Here is a 19,760-nt window from a genome sequence, read left to right on the forward strand (position 1 = left end):
ATGGCCCCCTAAAAGATATTCACACTCTAATTCCTGTAACCTATGAATGCTACCTTAGATGGAAAAAAAAAAAAAGACTTCACAAATATGATTACGTGAAGGACCTTGAGATGCAAAGATCATCTTGAATTGTCCAGGTGGACCTTAACTGTAATCACATATATCATCATAAAAGGGAGGCAGAAGGAGATCTGACTCTCACAAGGAGAAGCAGATTCGTGGAGGCAGAGAATGAGTGTTGTGGCCATAAACCAAGAAGTGCCACCAGCCACTAGAAGCTGGATGAGGCAAAGGATAGATTTTCCCCTGGACCCTCCAGAGGAAGCACAGCCCTGTTGACACCTTGGTTTGTCCACTGATACTAGTGTTGGACTTCTGACCTCCAGACCTGTGAGAGAATAAACTACCCTTGGTTGGAATCACTAAATTTGTGGTAATTTGTTATGGCGGCCATAAGAAACTAACAGTGATTTTATGACCTTTCTAGGCCAGTTTCCTGATCTGCAAAATGTGGACATTAATGGCAATACCTAGAACTCGAAAAAACTAGTGAATACAAAATGTCTGACAGGGTGCCTGGTTCAGAGGAAATGTTCAACAGAAATTAAGTGTTATTACTACCGATTGGCTCTGATAGGAGCACGTATGGGGTGCTTTGGAAACATGGGAAGGAAGGCCAGCCTCTAGTTCGTATGATGCACATGATCATCTGGTAAAGTTAACAAGACATTTTAGATGCAAAGAAGTTGAAATTAATTCAAAGTTATGTGGCATTTACTGACCATAAATAATCCTCTCTCTTCAATTTTTAAGAGTAACTGCAATCATCAGAGAAACACTTTTCAGGTGGTCCCTCGTCCCCTCGTGGATTCCCAGCAACTTTCCTGTTTGTCTGGCTTGGATTCTGAATGCTCATTCCAGGACACATTAATTAATTAATGAGACATAAGAATAAAGACTGTTAACTGGGACTTGGAAGTGTAAATTCAGTTGCCTATTAGGGATGTAATCAACAACCATCACACTTTGCTGTGCTGTCCATAGAAATGAGCAGAGGGCAGGCCCTACAGGTCTAAGTGCCCGGGGTCCCAGACGGCGATGGATTATTTCTCCCCGAGGGCTGCCCTGGAGCCAGGCCAGAGCATTTGGCTTTGAGCTGTTTCCATTTGTTCACCCAGCTCTCAGAGACGTCATCACCTGCACTGTGGGTTTTTCTGGGCTAGTGATGGAGGAGTTAGCAGCATGGCCTGGAGTGGCTCTCAGTGGGCCAGAGCCAGCTGACACGTCACTTAGGTTTCCAAGGAGCCAACCTGTCCCCACTCACGCACAGCTAATGCACTTGTGGCTAAATGCGTTGCAGCCGAGGCCCTGTGCCAGACTCAGGGCAGGAAATAGAACGCCACCTCCATCACCAGGGAAACAATGGTCTGAGTGCATGATTTAAGCCAGGGCCAACGAGAAAGCTCAAAGGGACGGTCAGCAGAGGAAGGGAGGAAGGGAGACCAGAGGGCAGCTTGCAAGGATTTTGTCTTGGGTTATAACTGTGGACAAGCCACTTTAACTGCCCACATATTTTAGTTTATCGGAATATAAGATGGAGGCAACAATATTTACACATCTCACTGGGGACTTATGAAAACAATATTTCTGACAGACCACTGGGGCTCCATGGATGGAAGGTGGTATGTAAGTGCAGATGATAAACTTGCTGTGTGTTTGTGCTTTTAGCAGGTGCATTAGGGGCATGTAGACCCTCCAAAAAACACTTGTAGAGTCTGATGAAGAAAAAAAAACAAGCAACAATAAAAGCTAACAGTTTTAGGTGCATGGATTTGTCTTTGGCTTGGTGCAGGTTTGGGGGAACTGCATGTATAATTCAGACCTCAGAGCTGTTTTCAAACTTACTGCTGTGATTAGTGCTGATAGGTCCTCTGCAATCTGAGAATGCTATAGTTGGGGATTGTTCCCAAATGTCTGCCAACTTTTCTCTAAAAAATTCCCAAGTTAATTGTACTGTGTAGTTTATGAGTTGCATGTGGCGTCTGGGACATTTGGTTCCAAGTTGGAAGGGTCCAAAAATCTGTATAAAAAACAAAGTGCAAAGAGGACTTGTTTATCTTCCCCCTTGGGGGTTACTACTTCTGAGGAGTCCTTCTGAGTCTGTTTTACCTCCCTACGTTCTGTTCATTAAAGGCCGAGCAATTGATCTTAGACCTCCCGAATAAGTTATTAAATGTTGTTTTCTGGGGACTCAAGGGAGTCTATTACTCTGTTCTTGGTTAGTTAAGCTTCTCTCTGGCGCATATTGTCTCTCTAGTAATTCCTGTGAGTCTAGGTAAATGGTGATTATTATAGAAAAACAAACTTGTTTAATTATACAAATAATGCACATTAAAAGATACAGAATAATTATATCAAAACAATATGGAAAATAAAGATCATCTACAATTAACTGTACTGGTATATATGCATATTTCAGACAAACAGGTGGTTCTAATGTATGTACCTGCTGTTGTCCGACCTGCTTTTGGGGTGAGGTCTTCACCTACTGAGTCTGAGGAAAACATCATAGATCCTCAGAGTCTCTGCCTGAGAAGGGGTCCTGCTTCGATTGTATGCTGGAGGCTGCAGGGGGGAGGGGGGTGAGGACCTTCGAACTTCAGTCAGCACTGGCTTTCAAAGACTTGTTCTCTCAGATGTCACTCCACTTCCTTAGCACTCCTATGTTTTGGCAACGGCTACACCCCAGAACTGGTAAACACTTGCTGATTTTAGCTTCTGTGTAGATGATGATCCTGCACCCTCCTGATCCATTTGCACCCTGTTGTCAGGTGCATTGGTCCCACCCCTCCACCCCCCTTCCTGCTAGCAACGCTTGATTAAGGAGTAGCTTACCTATAGTACAATGTACACATCTTAGAGCCTATTGAACACAGCAGACTTGTATGCACAGATGCGTACGTACACAGACGTGACCACCACGCAGTATATAAAACGTCCCCAGAATCCCCAAAGTGGCTTTGTGTCACTTCTGAGTCAGTGCCCCCCACCTCTAGGTTATTCCATGCATTCCTAAACACTAATTTTATCATGTTATTTCCTAGCTAAAAACATTCCATAGGATTGTTGTCCCTATATCTTGATGCTTTGGGTCTAAATGCCGCTGCCTGATTTTCTGGGTCCACTCTCTTTTGGGTCCTGCCTGTTAAATCATCTGGCTCTCCATCCACGTCTCCTGGCCGGAGACCAGCCTGTGCACTGTCCCTCCCACCTACCAGGCTCCATGGAGCTGGAACTCTAGTCACACTATGTCCTTACGGGAATTGCCCCTTCCTTGGCCTTCCCAGATCTCATCCACCAAGGCTCAACTCAAGTCCCGTTTCCTCCCGGAAATCTTACCTTTTTGTCAATTTGTTTTCTAAGTTCTTTGCACCCCTCTTACACCTCAGTAAGTTAACACCGTCTGACTGAGTTTCTGCAGAGACTTGGGGCCATGGAAGCCGAGCCTGTACTCCCTTCCTGTCTGTGATTCCTGCCGAGCCTTTCCGTCCTGCAGCACAGGGTTTCCCAAGCCCTCCTTTTTCCCTCCTCATTCCCTCGCACCGCGGGGCTGCCCCAGGTCTGCCGCTCTGCAGCCCAGTCTCTGCTCACTATGTCTCCTCTTCTTTGCTTCCCTGCTCTTGGCACTGCGCGCCCCAGCTCGGCCAAATCCTCTCTCCCCGACCTCAGGCCCCATCTTACCATCCATTCTTTGGATCTGACACCCAAAAAATCCTGAAACCAGGCTCTCCTCACAGGGTAGGGATAGACTGAGAGGAGAGAATCCGAGCAGATGAGGAACGAATTCTTTTTGTCAGATCTGGTAGGGCTGGGAACTCTGATGTATCTTACAGTTTAGCCCCATGGCATCCACAGCCTTTGAGTCTAGGAGTTAGTGATTACCTCACTTTCTCCGTTGTTCCAAGGAGTTAACCTTGCTCCTGCCCAGACTTTCTGAGTTTCCCATGGCACATGGAGAGTTCTGAGCCCACAAGGGTTAGTACAATGAAGGGGTGTAAATAAGATATTGCAGCTGATTGCTTAGCATTAGTCTACCTTTGATAAGGCTCAGAAAAGTGAGTTCATATCAAAAGGCTACACCCCCTTCTCTGATTCTTGCAAGTCAGGCCGGTTCAGTCAGGGTCCCAAAGTGATGAGGTTGGGAAGGGGAGAGGAATTTAGAAATTCTGCACTGCTGCAAACACAGGCCAAGCGGTATAGAGCCAGGTCCAAGGCCCAGCGTTGCATAAACTCTCACTGTGAGCTTCAGTCTCTTTCTGGGGAAAATGGGAAACATAATCCATTCACCTCAAATAAGTGTAAATGTTAGCACGCGTCAAAGTGTTTTGCTAGGAAAGACATCTTCCCTGCGTGAGCCTGCGGAGGGCCAGCAATGCAACGTGTTGGGATGAAACTGGTTGGCCTGATTCCAACTTGCACAGATAATTGTATTTTTGAACTGGCAGTTGGCAAATGCAGCTCCCCAGAGACAAAGCCTGGTTCTAGATAGAAGAAGTTTTAGTTAGATTCCTTTCAGTTGTAAGCTGACTCAGAGTCTGGCTGCCTGCATTAATATAGGGGGTCTTGCACTGACTTTGGTAAGTGGCTTTATTACTCCAAGTCTCAGTCTGTGAAGTGGGGATAATAGTCCCTTCCTTTTAAAGTTGTTGAGGCACAAAAGGTAATTTATGCAAAGCTGTAGCACAGTGCTAGGCACATAGACATGCTCAGTAAATATTAGTGCTTTCGTTATTTCCTATTACGTGTTGCTTGGTAAGTGTTGAATGAATGAATGGACGGCTGCTGGTCTGGATTTGGCTGCTGAGTGCTTCTCTGTTCTTCTCCAGTATTTTCAGGCTGGTTCCATCTGAGTAGGCAGGGAATTTTCACGAGGCCTGGAGGAAAGGAATGGACGAAATACGAAAGCTTCCAGCAGAGGTTGGAATGCTGACTGCAGAAGACCGTGACATCTGGGGGCAAGCCCACCAGCCACCTGAGAGCTGCCAGGGGACATTCCCCAAGCTCTGGCCAGGTTTCCATATAGCTGTCATTTCTCTCTCTGCTTCTTCAGAGAGGCCAGCTTGACTTTGGTTTTATTCCCAAGCCCAGTTCCTAGATTCATCTTGGCAGGACTGTGGCTATTGTGTTAGTATCTTTCTGGGTAGCCAGGTGAGACCATTGTAGACATTATTCTATGAAGAAATAAGCAACCGATAGTGTATCTCCTCCTCCTCCTTTCCTCCAGATCCTTTGCCCCCTCCTCATCTACTCAGACAGTTGTCAGACCCAAGACTGTGGGGTAGAATCAAATCTGTGTGTGCGTGTGCACACACACACACACACACACACACACACACACTCGTGCGCGCACACACACTCGTGCACCCACACACACATACACATCTCTCTTAAATGCACGTTGTGTGGCCGGAGTTCCATGGCTACTCTGAGGGCGACAGTTTTGCTATCTGGTCCTGTCTTTGCCATTGACTTCCTATATGACCTTCAGAAAGTCCCTTCCCCTCTCTGGACTTCAGATTTTCCGTCCATAAAATGAGACTATTGACCTCATGCAGCAGACGTAGTCATGCCTCCCCCTCACTGCAGCTCCAGTCTCCAGGGTTCTGTATGTCTTTGTTGCTTCCTGAATAGTTTTACACCAAGATGGAACAGCTGGACCCTCCCTGCCTGGAGAGAACTAACCAGGCTCCCAGCCAGGGTGCAAGCAGCCCCTGTGAAGAAGGGTCCCCTACTCTAGCTGATCAGGCCTTTCCTCTGTCTCAGAGGGCTGTGAAGGCAGTGATTCCCAGCTCCTCTCCTGGGCCCCTTGCACCAGGATCCTGGGTTTTGAAATCAGGTCAGTTCTGCCCTAGGCTCCCTCCCTTCTTCCCTCCCTCCTCAGACCACACGGTGTTTGTTTCACAGCTGGACGCTTCGCTAAGTGATGCAGGAAGTAGGCCCCCCAGCAAACCAGATAACGGCATGAAGCCTCTGGATGCCTCTGGGGCCGGGGGCAGGGTCAGAGATAAGCGGAAATGCCAGGCTTATCGCTGCTTGCCTGAGTTCTAGAGAAGTCATCCTGGCCGGCCAGCCCACCTCATTCCCAGCACTCCGGGGCGGTTGGGCATCTCTAGGCAGAGTAAACACTGAGTTGGCACAACGGCCGCAGCCGCAGGATGGGGACTCTGTGCCCCACTCGGGCACTTCGCAGCCCCAGCGCCAGAGGCCAGCAGCGGGCGTCAGATTACATCCAGATATTTGCGGTAAGGGCGCTCCAGGCCGGTCTGCTTTGAAGTAGGAGCCGGAGGGACAATTGTTAGAGTCATGAGACTAAGGAAGCCTTGGTGACAATTATCCCGCAGACGTAGGTCCTCTTGGACCAAGACGCACAGTCAGCAGAAAACTCTGGTTGATGGATACAGCCCAGGGATGGTCAACTTGGGCCTCCCCGAGTACGGGTGTAGCGGGCAGACAAGGCTTGGCCTAATGGAGGACAGGTTTGCACGTTTTGAGTGCACATCAGCTAATGGTGCATGCAAAGGAGGCGGCCTGGGTGGGCTGGTCCCTCGGGGAACTGATGTAGGACTGGGAAGAGGCCCCCTTTCCCTCCTGCCACCCCACAACAAGGTGGCTGGACACAGCGCTGTCCTGTTGGCTGACCACCCGGAGCGGGGACAGTTGGGTGACCGTGATGGTGAGTTGTAATCTCCACGGTTTGCAAGGACTTACCGGGTGCCAGACACAGTTCAAAATGATTCCTTTACGTGAGTACTTGAACAGCCCTGAGCTTAGTGCGCTGTTGTGCGCCCCTTTACAGGTGAGGAAGGCAGCGTTCGGAGAGGCTAAGTAAGTCCCACTATGCAGCTGGCCAGTGGGGCACTTTTCTGTGAAGGAGAAAAGCATACCTTTCCTCAAGATATGCGGCCTCCGTTTCTCAGAAAGCTGTGTGTGCTGCAACGCGTGTTTTGAACTTACACGTCTGCGAAGCGTAGGACACGTTCGTTGTACGTGTTGTGCCCTGAGCTCTGCAAAACCCGCTTCTTTTCCTGCTTCCCAGCAGCAAACTCAGGGGGGTCTTTCCGTGGTTTCTCCTGGTATTTGCCTCCACTTTCCTCCTTGTCAATTTTGGGCATTGTCTGTGAGCTTCCAGTTAAGAGAAATGATTCAGCTTTGTCACTCTCCCACTTCTCCTCCCCCATCTTTATAACATCACTGAGTTAACTTGTAAAGCGTTGAGCTCATTATGGTATAATAGTGTAAACAATGTTATGCAACTAGTATTCATTGAAAAAGCAATCATGTACTTTAATGTCCTTCTTTCAAAGGGTGCTTAAATTTTATGTCTCTACAAGTCTTTTTTTTTTACTGTTTGTCTGTCTGTTTATTTGTTTGTTTGTTTGTTTTGAGAGTGCACAGCAGGGGAGGGACCGAGGGAGAGAGAATAAATCCCAGGCGGGCTCCACACAGTATGGAGCCAATCCGGAGGCTCAGTCTCACAAAGGGGAGATCGTGACCTGAGCCGAAATCAAGAGTCAGAGGCTTAACTGACTGAGCCACCCAGGCGCCCCGCATTTCTGCAAGCCTTAAAAATGCCTTCTTCTGTCCTTTGACAATGTGCATCGTCTTCAGATTTCTAATCTACAATATACTACATTCAGCCTGTGTCCCAGTGTCCAGCTGTTTTAGGATTGAGAAGTCTGATGTCATCCTGATTCTGGTTCTTTAGTACATGATTTTTTTTCCCTTCACATCTTGGGGAACTTTTATAATTTCTTTTTCCCTGTGTTAAAAAATTGCATGATGACTGTACTGTTTCTTTGATAAATCCCTACCCTCTTTAATTTCTCCTGAAACTCTAGTTAACTAGATGTGGGGCTTGATCCATGACCTACTCTCTTAGTTTTTCTTTCTTCACATAGGGTTCTTCATCTTCTAATTCTCTTTTCTGGGGTATTATCTTAACTTCATTTTTTTCACCTTCATATTGGATTTTAAAATTCTAACATTCATTGGGTGTCTGGATGGCTCATTCGGTTAAGCATCTGACTTGATTTTGGCTCAGGTCATGATCTGACAGATCATGGGTTCGAGCCCCAAGTTGGGCTCCACCCTGACAGTGTGGAACCTGCTTGGAAGTCTCTCTCTACCCCTCCCCCACCTCTCAAAATAAATAAATCAACTTTAAAAATATAAAAATTTAACATTGGTATTTTTAATTTCCAAGACCTCTCTTCTAGTCTATGCCTGTTTCTCTTCTTTTTTAATGGATAGAATAGCATTTTACACTTTTCTGTGGCAACTAATGAGATCCTTTTTGAAACGTTCTTCTGTTTCTTCCATGATTGCATGTCTGTTTTGGGGTGCTCACCTTTTCATCTTGGGGGCTTCTTTCTTTGAATGTCTGTTATCTTTTTTATTTTTTAATCTGTGCACATTTCAGAGTTAGGCACAAAAAACGGGCTGAGTGGTTGAGACTTGTGGACTGGCAGGCTGGGGTGAGGATGGTCAGATGAGGGGCTCCCAGGGCCCACAGTGCCAGTACACAGAGCTCTTGTATCATGGACCACAGAGTTTCTCCAGAAACAGACCTCTGATCTCATGGAGGGTGGGGGCTCTCCTGGCTATGCCTGTTCTATGCAGAGGTGGGGAAGGAGGAAAGCCACCATTCTCCTTTGGAATGGACTCCTGAGCCTTGCATTGTCCTCCCTTCTTATTCTACCTGAGGTCTCAGGGCCCACAGGGGTTGTACAGGGAATGCTGGCTGTCCCCGGAAAGACCACGGAAGAGTCTTGGGTTCAGTGCACGTTGACCCTAGCCTATGGCTAACAGAGTCTGTGTTTTTCTGGGAGTGGATCAGCTGTCCTGCACTCACCTAGGAAAGATTAAGTGTCACTGGATTTGCTACTCTGTACCCATCCAGCATGGCCGCCTCTTTTCTGGTCTGTGTTGACTTGACTTGAGCCACATTTCTAGTGAACCAGCTGCCTTCCAATCACTTGTTGCTTAAGGGATACCTAGGGGTGAATCCTTTTGTAATTTAAATAATTAGCTTTTGATATAGACATCTGTCTAGGACATTTGTTTTCCTTTGGGTTCAACTGGACTTTCAAGATCGATTTCCAGGGTTCTTTTTTATTTTAATTTTTTATTTTTTAATTTACAATAAAGTTAGTTAGCATATAGTGCAACAATGATTTCAGGAGTAGATTCCTTAATGCCCCTTCCCCTTTTAGCCCATCCCCCCTCCTGCAACTTCTCCAGCAGCCCTCTGCTTGTTCTCCATGTTCAAGAGTCTCTTATGTTTTGTCCCCCACCCTGTTTTTATATTATTTTTGCTTCTCTTCCCTTATGTTCATCTGTTTTGTATCTGAAAATCCTCATATGAGTGAAGCCATATGATATTTGTCTTTTTATGACTGACTAATTTCACTTAGCAATGTTTCCAGGTTTTATTAAGCCAGGGATGGAGGCTGCTCCAAAGATCCCCGTGACAGTGGCCCGTGATGCACACTGGTGGAAACTCCCTCCTGGAGTTAATAAGCCTTCTGGCTTTGCAAATCACAATGCTTCACAGTGCTTACTTCGTAAGATTTTCTTTGAATGAGGAATGCCTGAAAAGCATACTTTTCCAGCTTCTGTAAATTTGGCCCAGTCAGCCCCTCCTGGAAGCTGGGTCTGTCTCTTTAGACTGGGGGGACTGCATCCCACAGAAGATTATCCATGCCTGCTGTAGGACAGACATCTGGCTGGTGTTAGATGCAGAGACTTCCCTAACCAGCCACTTCCTGAAGTGTGATCCAGGGACCCCTCGCCCCGCAGAGAAGTATAGGGTGGTGAGTGCAGGGAAGGGAGCGATTCTCTGCCCAGGTGCCAGTTTCTTTCTGCAGCACATGAGGTCCTGTTGAGGCACATCATGAATCCCCAAGAGAAGCTGGAGCACAGGGGTCCCCAAATTTCTTTTCTCAAGGAGAGTTTGTGTGTTTGCTTTAAATCACAGTGCTCTAACAGACCAGTGTTTTTATGAGCATGTTCCTGATCATTCTACCAAATGACACTCAGGCCTGTGCTCCCCAGAAATGGGACTGAATTTCTACACTGGCTGCTTAGGACAGGTAGTGAGGGGGTTTGTGGTCAAGCTGTGCTTGCGCAGCAAGTACACCCATAGCTTAAAATAGCACAATGATCTAAAGGTGCTTTTAGATGTCAGGTTTCCAGGTCAAAGTTTATTCTCATGATTGCTTTCATTCAGGAGGAGGAACTATAGCAGGACACTACAGAGGCCCTCCCTGGGGCCAGCATTGCTACAGCTGAGCTAGCCTCAGGATACTGTGCACTGGGGCAACCTTGGACAAATTCCCTGTCCCTTTGCTTTCTCCCTGGGAGGGCCTGGAAGAAAACGTTGTCAGTCAGTCACTCCCTGGCAGCTGAGGGACTCTCTGGTGGCTCCTGGCACCCCACCTCAGTGTCAGCCCAAGCTTCCCCTTTGTCTGCTTTATTTATTGATGCTTCTGTAGTAGTTCCATTTGCACCAAGGGTTTTGAGGCTAAAATGTTTGGAAGCTCTAGGAAACACAGGCCCCTTACTCTGTAGGCTGCTACTGTGTTTGTTTTAGCGTATAGAAATTGGGCTCCCAATGTCTCCATGGTCAAAGCTGGAGGAGAAGGGATAGGGGGCACCGCTGGTGATGTGCCCCAAAGGGTCTGTGAAAACTTGACCTGAGGAATGGCACTTGGCAAGTAGCTTAGGCCACTTTCCCTCACTTCTATTTTTAGGTACAAGTGGCTAGTAACTGAGGGCCTGTTGTGGGGAAGGACCTGCAGATTCACCCCATAGGCAGCTTAAACACGTATTTGGGGCACCTTCAAAGTAGGGGCACCAAAAATTTGGTTTTAAATTGTGGAAGCATCAAAAATAAAAAAATCAGAATGACCTTACACATTTACTTTTCATTTTGCTTTTCATTGTGAATTCAGTATGTGGCAGGTAGGATACCATCTGCTCCTCAGGGCTTTGGGCCTCTATAGCTCTTATTCTGTCCTGGGATCCCTGAGACCCCTTGTAAAGTCCAGCTTTCTGGTTCATTACCTAAAGGATCTTTTTCTTGTAACCTTTAGTTTCAACTATCCAAACTCCTGCCTGCCTTGGGCAGATTCTTAAAATATTTGCCCATCAGCACCCTCTCAGAGAGGAATGTTAAATGCTGCCATGATGTCAAAGAGGCCCCAAGGAGAAGGGCCTTGCCAAAGCCAGCCTGTCACTCATGGCCACAGCAGAGTGGGAGATAAGCAAAGGCGAAGGCTCAGAGAGAACCTGGTCCTTGGGCTCTCTAAACAACCCAGGCGATCTATGTGGGTTGACGTTGCTGGGTGAGGCTGCTAGCTATCAAGAACAATGAACTTCCAGGTACCACCGCCCAAGTGAAAACTAAGAGTCTGTGGATTTCCTGATTCCTCATCAAGCCTGCTTCAAGATGTCTGGAGCATCCAAGGAGGGTTTGGAGACCCGGGGGCTGCTGGTGTCAGGCAAGGCCTACTTAACCACCATGGACAGAAAGCTTAATGTGCTAAACGAGAAGGTTGACAAACTCTTGCATTTCCAGGAAGACGTCACGGAGAAATTGCAGTGTGTGTGCCAAGGCATGGGCCACCTGGAGCAGGGCCTTCACCGCCTGGAGGCCTCTCACATCCTGGGCCCAGGGGGAGCCGACCACACTCCTCCGGCTGAGTCTCAGGCTGGGTGGCCAGAGGTCCTGGAGCTGGTGAGGGCTGGGCGGCAGGATGCTGCCCAGCACGGTGCCAGGCTTGAAGCCCTATTCAGGATGGTGGTGGCCATGGACAAGGCCATAGCTTTGGTGGGGGCTGTGTTCCAGAACTCGAAGGTGGTGGATTTCATCATGCAAGGGAGTGTCCCCTGGAGGAAAGGAAGCCTGGCTGATGGCCCTTCGGAGGTTGGTTCCTGCTTCCCTATTCCTGTACCCTTCTGGCTGAAAGAGAGACCCGGTGTCTCTGGTAGGGACACTGGCCAGACAGCTAGTCTTAGGAGCAGTAGGAGCGGTTATTCCCTTCCTGTGCCACCTGCATGACCTGTGGATGGGGAAAGGAGAGGGCGAACCCGAGAGCTCATAGGTGGGTTTCCACACAGGTCACTGACTGGTTGTTCTTCCCAGGGAAAGCAAGAGGCACTGTTTCGGCAAGGTCTGTGAGGCTTTGGCCAAAGTCAGAGCACCTAGTTGGGGGGGGGGCGGTCATTAGGAAGAGGGTAGTGAAGCTCATTAGACATTCTAGTGACTTATTTTTGCTCCTTTCTGTCTTTCACACCAGGAGTAGGTGGAAGCCGGGTAACCTATTAGAACCACCTTTTAGAAGCCTCACCTTCCTGTCCCCAACCTTGTGCTGTGTCCCAGAGTGGGCAGAGTGTGCAGCTGCTTGTTGGAAGATGAGTGTTGACAATGACCCCTGGGGGACACAGGCCATGAAGGAGCCAGAGCCTGGGGGTGGAGTGTGGCATTTCTGGGAGCGGCTGTTCCCGAAAATTGCATAATCAAACCCTCTGGCTAATGGAAGTCTGGCTGGTGTGTGTGTGTGTGTGTGTGTGTGTGTGTGTGTGTGTGTGAGGTGTATAGAAGCAACACTCTGTTTGGGAACAGCTAAGCATCAGCCACTTAGCAACACTCAGACGGCCTGGAGCCACCATCTCAGATCCCTGCTGTCATCCACCAGCCTCTGGCAAGAGATAAGCTGAGGTCTGCAGGAGGCCGTGCTGGGCTCTGGGTCAGCAGTGAGGACTTCAGGGGTGAGGCCCCAGGGGTTGCCTTCCTCCCTCATCCGCAGCCAGGCCAGAGCTCCCCAGGCTGGCCCTTTCCCCTCTGTGCGCCTCAGCCTCTTGCAGAGGTTGCCCCTCGCCATTAGCTCCTTGCTTCCTGCAGCTCCCCTGTGGGTCTGGCCTGCAGGGGAGAGGTGACCTTCCCCCTTTTCACTGATAACCAACCTCAGCTTTAAAGACGAAAACGACTCTACTAAATGCACATGGTGGGAACATTCACGTGTGTCTCTTCTACTCCACCCCCCTGGCCCCAGCTCAACCCTTCTCCTCCAGCAGTGACAGGTGCCAGTTTCCTGCAAAACCTCCTAGACGGAGTCTGTTTATCTACAACACACCTCTTTGTTCTATCTTAACTCAAATTATTCACATTATTCTGGCCTTGATTTTTGTCTTCTTTTACATAATATATTTTGGGCATTGTTTCATATTTAAAATATTTTTTTCAAAATTTATTTATTTATTTTGAGATAGAGAGAGCAGGGAAGGGGCAGAGAGAGAGAAGGAGAGAGAATCCCAAGCAGGTTCTGCACTGTCAGGACAGAACCCGACACGGGGTTTGAACCCATGAACCGTGAGATCATGCCCTGAGCCAAAATCAAGTCATGTGCTTCAACAACTGAGCCACCCAGGCGCCCTGGGCCTTGTTTCACACTTATACATAGAAAGGTTCTTCTTTCTGAAAGTTGCAAAGTGCTCCAGTTGGGAGACGTGTCTTAATTTGTTAACCAGCCTCACATCATTATTTTTTTTATATTCCCATTTTTAGCAATTATAGAGAATGATACAGTGAATATCCATAGAGGTGTGAGCTTATCTTTATAATACACTCCTAAATGTAGCAATGCCACTATGTATATAAAGCAAAACTGGCATTCAAAAGAGTTTTTCCAATTTAGTCTCCTGTCAGTAGTATATGGGGATGGTTGTGACCTCCCCTTTGGCTGACAAAGCATATCCTCCAACTGGCTTATTCTTTGCCTGTGTGGTGACTGAAAACTGGAATCTTATTGTGCATGTTTTTTTCACGTTTTGAAAGATTTTGTGAATATAAACTTTTTTATAGGAAAAATTTCAAACATTTATAAGAGAGATTAATATCATGAACTCTGTGAACCCACGAGTGGAGGCTGATGTTTTTGCCTCTATCCCCACCTACTTCTCTCTCTTTAGATTATTTTGAAGCCGGGGTGCCTGGGTGGCTCAGTTGGTTGGGCATCCAATTTCAGCTCAGGTCACAATCTCATAGTTCGTGGGTTTGAGCCCTACGTCTGTGCTGACAGCTCAGAGCCTGGAACCTGCTTTGGATTCTGTGTCTCCTTCTCTCTCTGACCCTCCCCTGCTTATGCTGTCTCTCTCTCTCTCTCTCTCAAATATAAATAAAAACATTAAAAAATTTTTAGATTATCTTGAAACACATCTGAGACATTGGATCATTTCCTCCAAAAAAATGAGCAGTTATATCTAGAAGATAAGGGCACTTTTAAAAAATGTAATCACAGGGGCACCTGGGTGGCTCAGTTAGTTAAGTGTCCCACTTCAGCTCAGGTCATGACCTCACAGTCTGTGAGTTCAAGCCCTGCGTCAGGCTCTGTGCTGACAGCGAGCTCAGAGCCTGAAGCCTGTCTTCAGATTCTGTATCTCCCTCTCTCTGACCCTCCCCTGCTCACACCTTCTCTCTCAAAAATAAATAAAACATTAAAATAATTTTAAAAATGTAATCACAAGGGGCACCTGGGTGGCTCAAGTGTCTGATTCTTGGTTTCAGCTCAGGTCCTGATCTCACAATTGTGGGATTAAGCCTTGTGTCGATTTGTTGGTGCAGAGCCTGTTTGGGATTCTCTTTCTCCCTTTTTCTCTCTCTCTCCCCTCCTCACATGAGCTCTGTCTCAAATAAATAAATATTTAAAATTTTTTTTACATTTATTTATTTTTGAGAGACAGAGTGAGACAGAGCACAAACTGGGGAGGTGGAGAGAGAAAGGAGACACAGAATCTGAAGCAGGCTCCAGGCTCTGAGCTAGCTGTCAGCACAGAGCCTGATGCGGGGCTTGAACCCACAAACCGTGAGATCATGACTTGAGCTGAAGTTGGATACTCAACCCACTGAGCCGCCCAGGTGCCTGGGAAATAAATAAATACTTTAAAAACAAACAAACAAAAAGCACATAATCTTGACACCATTATCATGACCAAAAACTACACAGTAATTTAATATTACCAAAGTCAGTGTTCAAATTTTCCTAGTTGTCTTATGTTTTTTTCCCCCTTACTGTTTGTTTATTTGAATCAAGATTCAAATAAGAAAACTAGTTATATACCTTCTAAAGCTAATTCTTTTTCTTTAATTCATAAAAACTTAAAGCTTTTTTATTATGGAAAATTTCAAACATAACCAGAAATAATGTATGTCATTGTAGTTTTAATTTGTATTTGTTTTACTAGAAGTTTGAGCATCTTTCACAGATTTAAAACCTTTTATATTTTTCTGTGACCTGTCTGCTCATGTCCTTTTCCTGCTTTTCTATTTCAGTTTTTTGTACTTATTGATTTGTAAGAGTTCTTCATATATTAGTGAAATTAGCTCTATATTAATATGTGGCCGATATTTAGGCATTTCTGAGTAGGGGAAGTCATAGAACATTTTCTTTTCTGAGTTCTTACAACATTTCTTGTCTGTTCTGTTCAACTGGCATGTGATTGATCTCTCGTCTAGTCTATTTTTTTAAATTTTTAAACATGTTTATTTATTTTTGAGAGAGAGAGAGAGAGAGAGCAAGCGGGAGAAGGGCAGAGAGAGAGGGAGACACAGAATCCGAAGCAGACTCCAGGCTCTGAGCTGTCGGCATAGAGCCTGACACGGGTCTCGAACTCACAGACTAGGAGATCATGACCTGAGCTGAAGTTGGATGTTTAACTGACTGAGCCACCCAGGCGCCCCTCCCTTCTGGTCTTTGCATTTAATACAACTGTCGGTAGCCATCTACAGGTTTGGGTCCAGCGCCCCAATCAGCCTGTCAGCTCCTGGTTGATCCATGACAAGAGGCTTCTGCTCTCCTCTGTGTGATATGGCCAGAGTGGGTCTTGTAGGAGGTGTCAGAGAATGAATGGGTAACGAACTCAGACAGAGACCCAGTCATTTAACATACTGTTAGTGTTGAAAACAAGAGACTTTCTGGATATCCTGCTCATGTTTCCTTAAGAGGGTAGGCATATAGTAATGCTTTGTGGAATTGAATCAAACCCTAGCATTGACTCCTAAATTTGAAAATTGTGCCGGGACTGTGGAATTTAAGAAACAGATGAGCAAAGGAAGAAAAAAGAGAGAGAGAGAGAGAGAGAGAGAGAGAGAGAGACCAAGAAATGGACTCTTAATTGTAGAGAACAAACTGATGGTTACCAGAGGGGAGGGTGGCAGGGGGCGCAGGAGAATAAGGGGTACACTTTGCCATGGGCACAGGGTATTGTGTGGAAATGCTGAATCACAGTATTGTACACCTGAAACTAATGTAACATTGCATATTAACTATACTGGAATTAAAACCTTTTAAATGTCCAAAAAAAAGAAGAAAGAAAGAAAATTGTGCCAGGATATCAGGAAGGTCCTCCTTGAGTTTTCTGAAATGCCCCGTGGTACTGGTTGGCTGTAACAATGAATTAGATTATTTGCAGAAGTCAGGTGCTCTCTCATGAAGGATGGGGCCAGACTCAGCCAGAGGCGGGCCCCGATCATAGGCAAGCTGTTCAGAAGACACTGGTCCTCTAGAATGGTGTTTGGGGTCTCTTCTGCTTCCTCTGGATGCACTGGAACCAAAAGGTTGAGCCCTGAAGACACGATTCAGCTGTGTGTGTTTGCATGTTTAGGCATGTGTGCACTGCCTGCACCAAACGCAGAGGGAGGGAGAGGGCACTCTGAGCTCAACAAGGTCTGCCAAAGGACAGTTTGTTCCAGTGCCTCTCTGCCGGGTGAAACAAGAGGCATCCCGTGATACTGCTTCCTGCTCCCCCAGCTCCGGGGGCGGAGGGATAGAGTCTGCAGGAGGCCAAAGGCAAGGTCTCTGCTGAGGAGGGGGCTCCGGTCACCTTGACGAGCTGGTGCTAATCATGATGACAGCAGCTGGCGTTTATTTATTAGGTGGCTGGCACACGCCAGGGCCAGGGCTGGGTGTTGCCATGTGTTTTTACCCTCAAGAGGACAAAGCTTGGTGTGCCGGAATCCCAGAGGGATGAGCGTGAAGTAGGATTGAACCAAGTGGGGACAGTATAGGAAAAAACTGGAACCAACCTTCATCCTCAGTGCCAGAGAGACATTCTGGAGAGGTGAGGACCGTGGTGTCCCAGGTAGAGGGAACTGCTGTAGCTGATTTTTGCCATATGGGCCTAAAGGTGCAAGATCTCTGTTTTGTTGTTGTTGTTGTTGTTGTTCAGGAGAATCTGGGAACCTAGACTTGTTTCTAATCAGTTTTATTAAGATATAACTTACATAGAATAAATGGCAAACACACACACACACACACACACACACATACTATGTACATTTTACATACACAGTTCAACAAGTGTGTACATCCAAATCAAAACACAGAGCAATTTTAAGCCCCAAAAAGGAACCTAGAATTTTAATATAAAAGTCTCCTAGATTTAAAGTGTTTATAACACATTAAAAAGGATTAAAATGCTGTGCAGGCCAAACAAAATGTATCTCAAGCTCTTTTGGGCTCCTAGTTGGGGTGTCTGTGGCCAAGGCAAGGGAAAGGGCCTTCAGCGGTGAGAGGGGCGCAGGGGCTCAGCCCAGGCTCAGGGCTGTGCTGTGACCAGACCTGCTGCTGTGACAGGGGCCAGGAGGAGTTCTAGGGGCCACACCCGTCAAAGGCTCAAATTGTCTAGAAGCACCAGGGGCGCCCAGCAAAGGGTCTGGTCATCTAGAAATATTTGCACTTAGAAACACCGAATGCTCTTAACAATTCAGGAGTAAGACCACTGGCCTGGTGCAGCCCACTTAGAGTTAAAGGGGGAACTGCCGAGGGCTTCTCTAGGTCAGACACGGAGCGTCCTTACACAATTGATCCATTGATCAATCAATTTGGCTCACTGAAGACAGATAGCTCTGTCTCAGGTAGGATAAAATCACCAGAGTTACTGAACACTTACCATGTGCTGGGCACACTTGTTGGGACATTCCACAAATTCACTCCTCAATCCTCTCACTAGTCTATGAGGCAGATAATTTTATCATCTCAATTTCTCCGATGAGGAAAGTGAGAGACAGAGAAGGATCTCAGCCGAGTGGTGAAGATGGGGCTTAAACCCAGAGTCTGAGAAGCTGCCCCGCTACTGCGCTGGAAAGGGTGACTATCGGACGCACCAACCCAGCTCCCAGGCAGACACTAGTCATTGGTTGTGGCACTCTCCTACCCTCCTCTGCCCTACCCCACCCCTGCCCACCAAACAAGCAGGGGTTAATCTGACTTTAGAATTCAAGCAACAGCCATGACTGACTGATCTGAACTATTAACACTTATGATTAAATTTCTTTTCCAGTCCTTGTCTAAGTACTTTCAGGCCAGTCTGTTTAGAAGCCCTTGTCAGGTCTGCTTACTAACAATATGAGACACGTTAGAAAGAACTTGATGACCTTGGACAAGTGTCTTTGTCCCTATGATGACAATAGTGATATCTACCCTCTAGTATTCCTGTGAGACCACATGAAATAACTTTTACCTTCAGCACATGGTGGATGCTCCACAAATGTCTATGGCCTGGACAATGATGGCGATGGTGATGGTGGTGGTTTTTATGGCTGTTCTTTCAGAACAAAGATCGAGTGGAAGAGAAAGGAGCCAAACCAAAGCACGCGCTGAGCACCAGAGCCGTGCAGGCCGAGGTCAGGGGGCCTCGGGAAGGTGAGTGGGACCTTATTTGCTTTATTCCACATCGCATGCGTAACAGTCTCAGAATAAAAACACTAGTGGTGACAACGAGATCACTGAAAAACTGTTGAAGCTGCTGCTTCTTTACTTTTCATTTTTTGGTCCTTTATATATGTCCCACTATGTATTGCTGTTTTATTTTATTTATTGATTTATTTTATTGAAAAACATTTTTAAATGTTTGTTTATTTTTGAGAGAGAGGGAACTAGAGTGCAAGTAGGAGGAGGGGACAGAGAGAGAGGGAGACACAGAATCTGAAGCAAGCTCTGGGCTCTGAAGCGTCAGCACAGAGCCCGACATGGGGCTTGAACACATGGACTGAGAGATTATGACCTGAACTGAAGTGGAATGCTTAACCAACTGAGCCACCCAAGCACCCCTTATTTATTTATTTTAAAAGTTAATTTACTTATTTGGGGAGAGTGAGAGAATGCAGGGGAGGAGCAGAGAGAGGAGGAAGAGCAGAAAGAGGGAGGAGGAGAGAGAGCAAGAATGAGAAAGAGAAGATCCTAAGCAGGCTCTGCACTGTCAATGCAAAGCCCAGAATGCGGCTCCATCTCATGAATGTGAGATTCGTCTCTCAGCCAAAATCAAGACTCAAGAGTTGGCCATGTATCCGATTGAGCCACCCAGGCGCCCTCCATTACTATTTTGCAGTTGCTTGGACTAGCTCCCTCCTGTGTAAGCTCTGCCGCCAACCTCAGGTCTATCTCACTTTGCTGTAAATCTTTATGGGTTGCTTTTATTAAAGTTTCATTTTCTTTTACAGTTTTGTGTAATATTGAGATGGTTCTAAAGTCAAATAGACAAAACAAGGTATATTAAGAGAAGTCTAGCTTCTGTCTTTGTTCCCTGCCTCATGTTCCCTCCCTTGCAAATAGAACCATTTAAAAAAGATTTTGTCTTATCTTCCTTTCTGCCTCTTTAGACCATGTTCTAAGTGGTTATGAACACACACTCACATATCCACC

The 19,760-nt window shown here is 46.7% G+C and overlaps 1 protein-coding gene across 1 annotated transcript in view; it reads left to right on the top strand.

Annotated features, from left to right (window-relative positions):
• The first annotated feature begins 11,296 nt into the window (after positions 1-11,296).
• MYLK3 (myosin light chain kinase 3) overlaps positions 11,297-19,760 on the top strand; it is a 33,299-nt gene continuing 24,835 nt past the window's right edge. The window contains exons 1-2 of the mRNA XM_029924252.1: positions 11,297-11,986; positions 18,671-18,761. Of these exons, the coding sequence (XP_029780112.1) occupies positions 11,510-11,986; positions 18,671-18,761 (568 nt within the window). The 5' untranslated portion in view covers positions 11,297-11,509. The remainder of the gene's footprint in view (positions 11,987-18,670; positions 18,762-19,760) is intronic.

The sequence above is a fragment of the Suricata suricatta genome, chromosome 16 (assembly GCF_006229205.1).
Source record: "Suricata suricatta isolate VVHF042 chromosome 16, meerkat_22Aug2017_6uvM2_HiC, whole genome shotgun sequence".
NCBI classification, from domain to species: Eukaryota; Metazoa; Chordata; class Mammalia; order Carnivora; family Herpestidae; genus Suricata; species Suricata suricatta.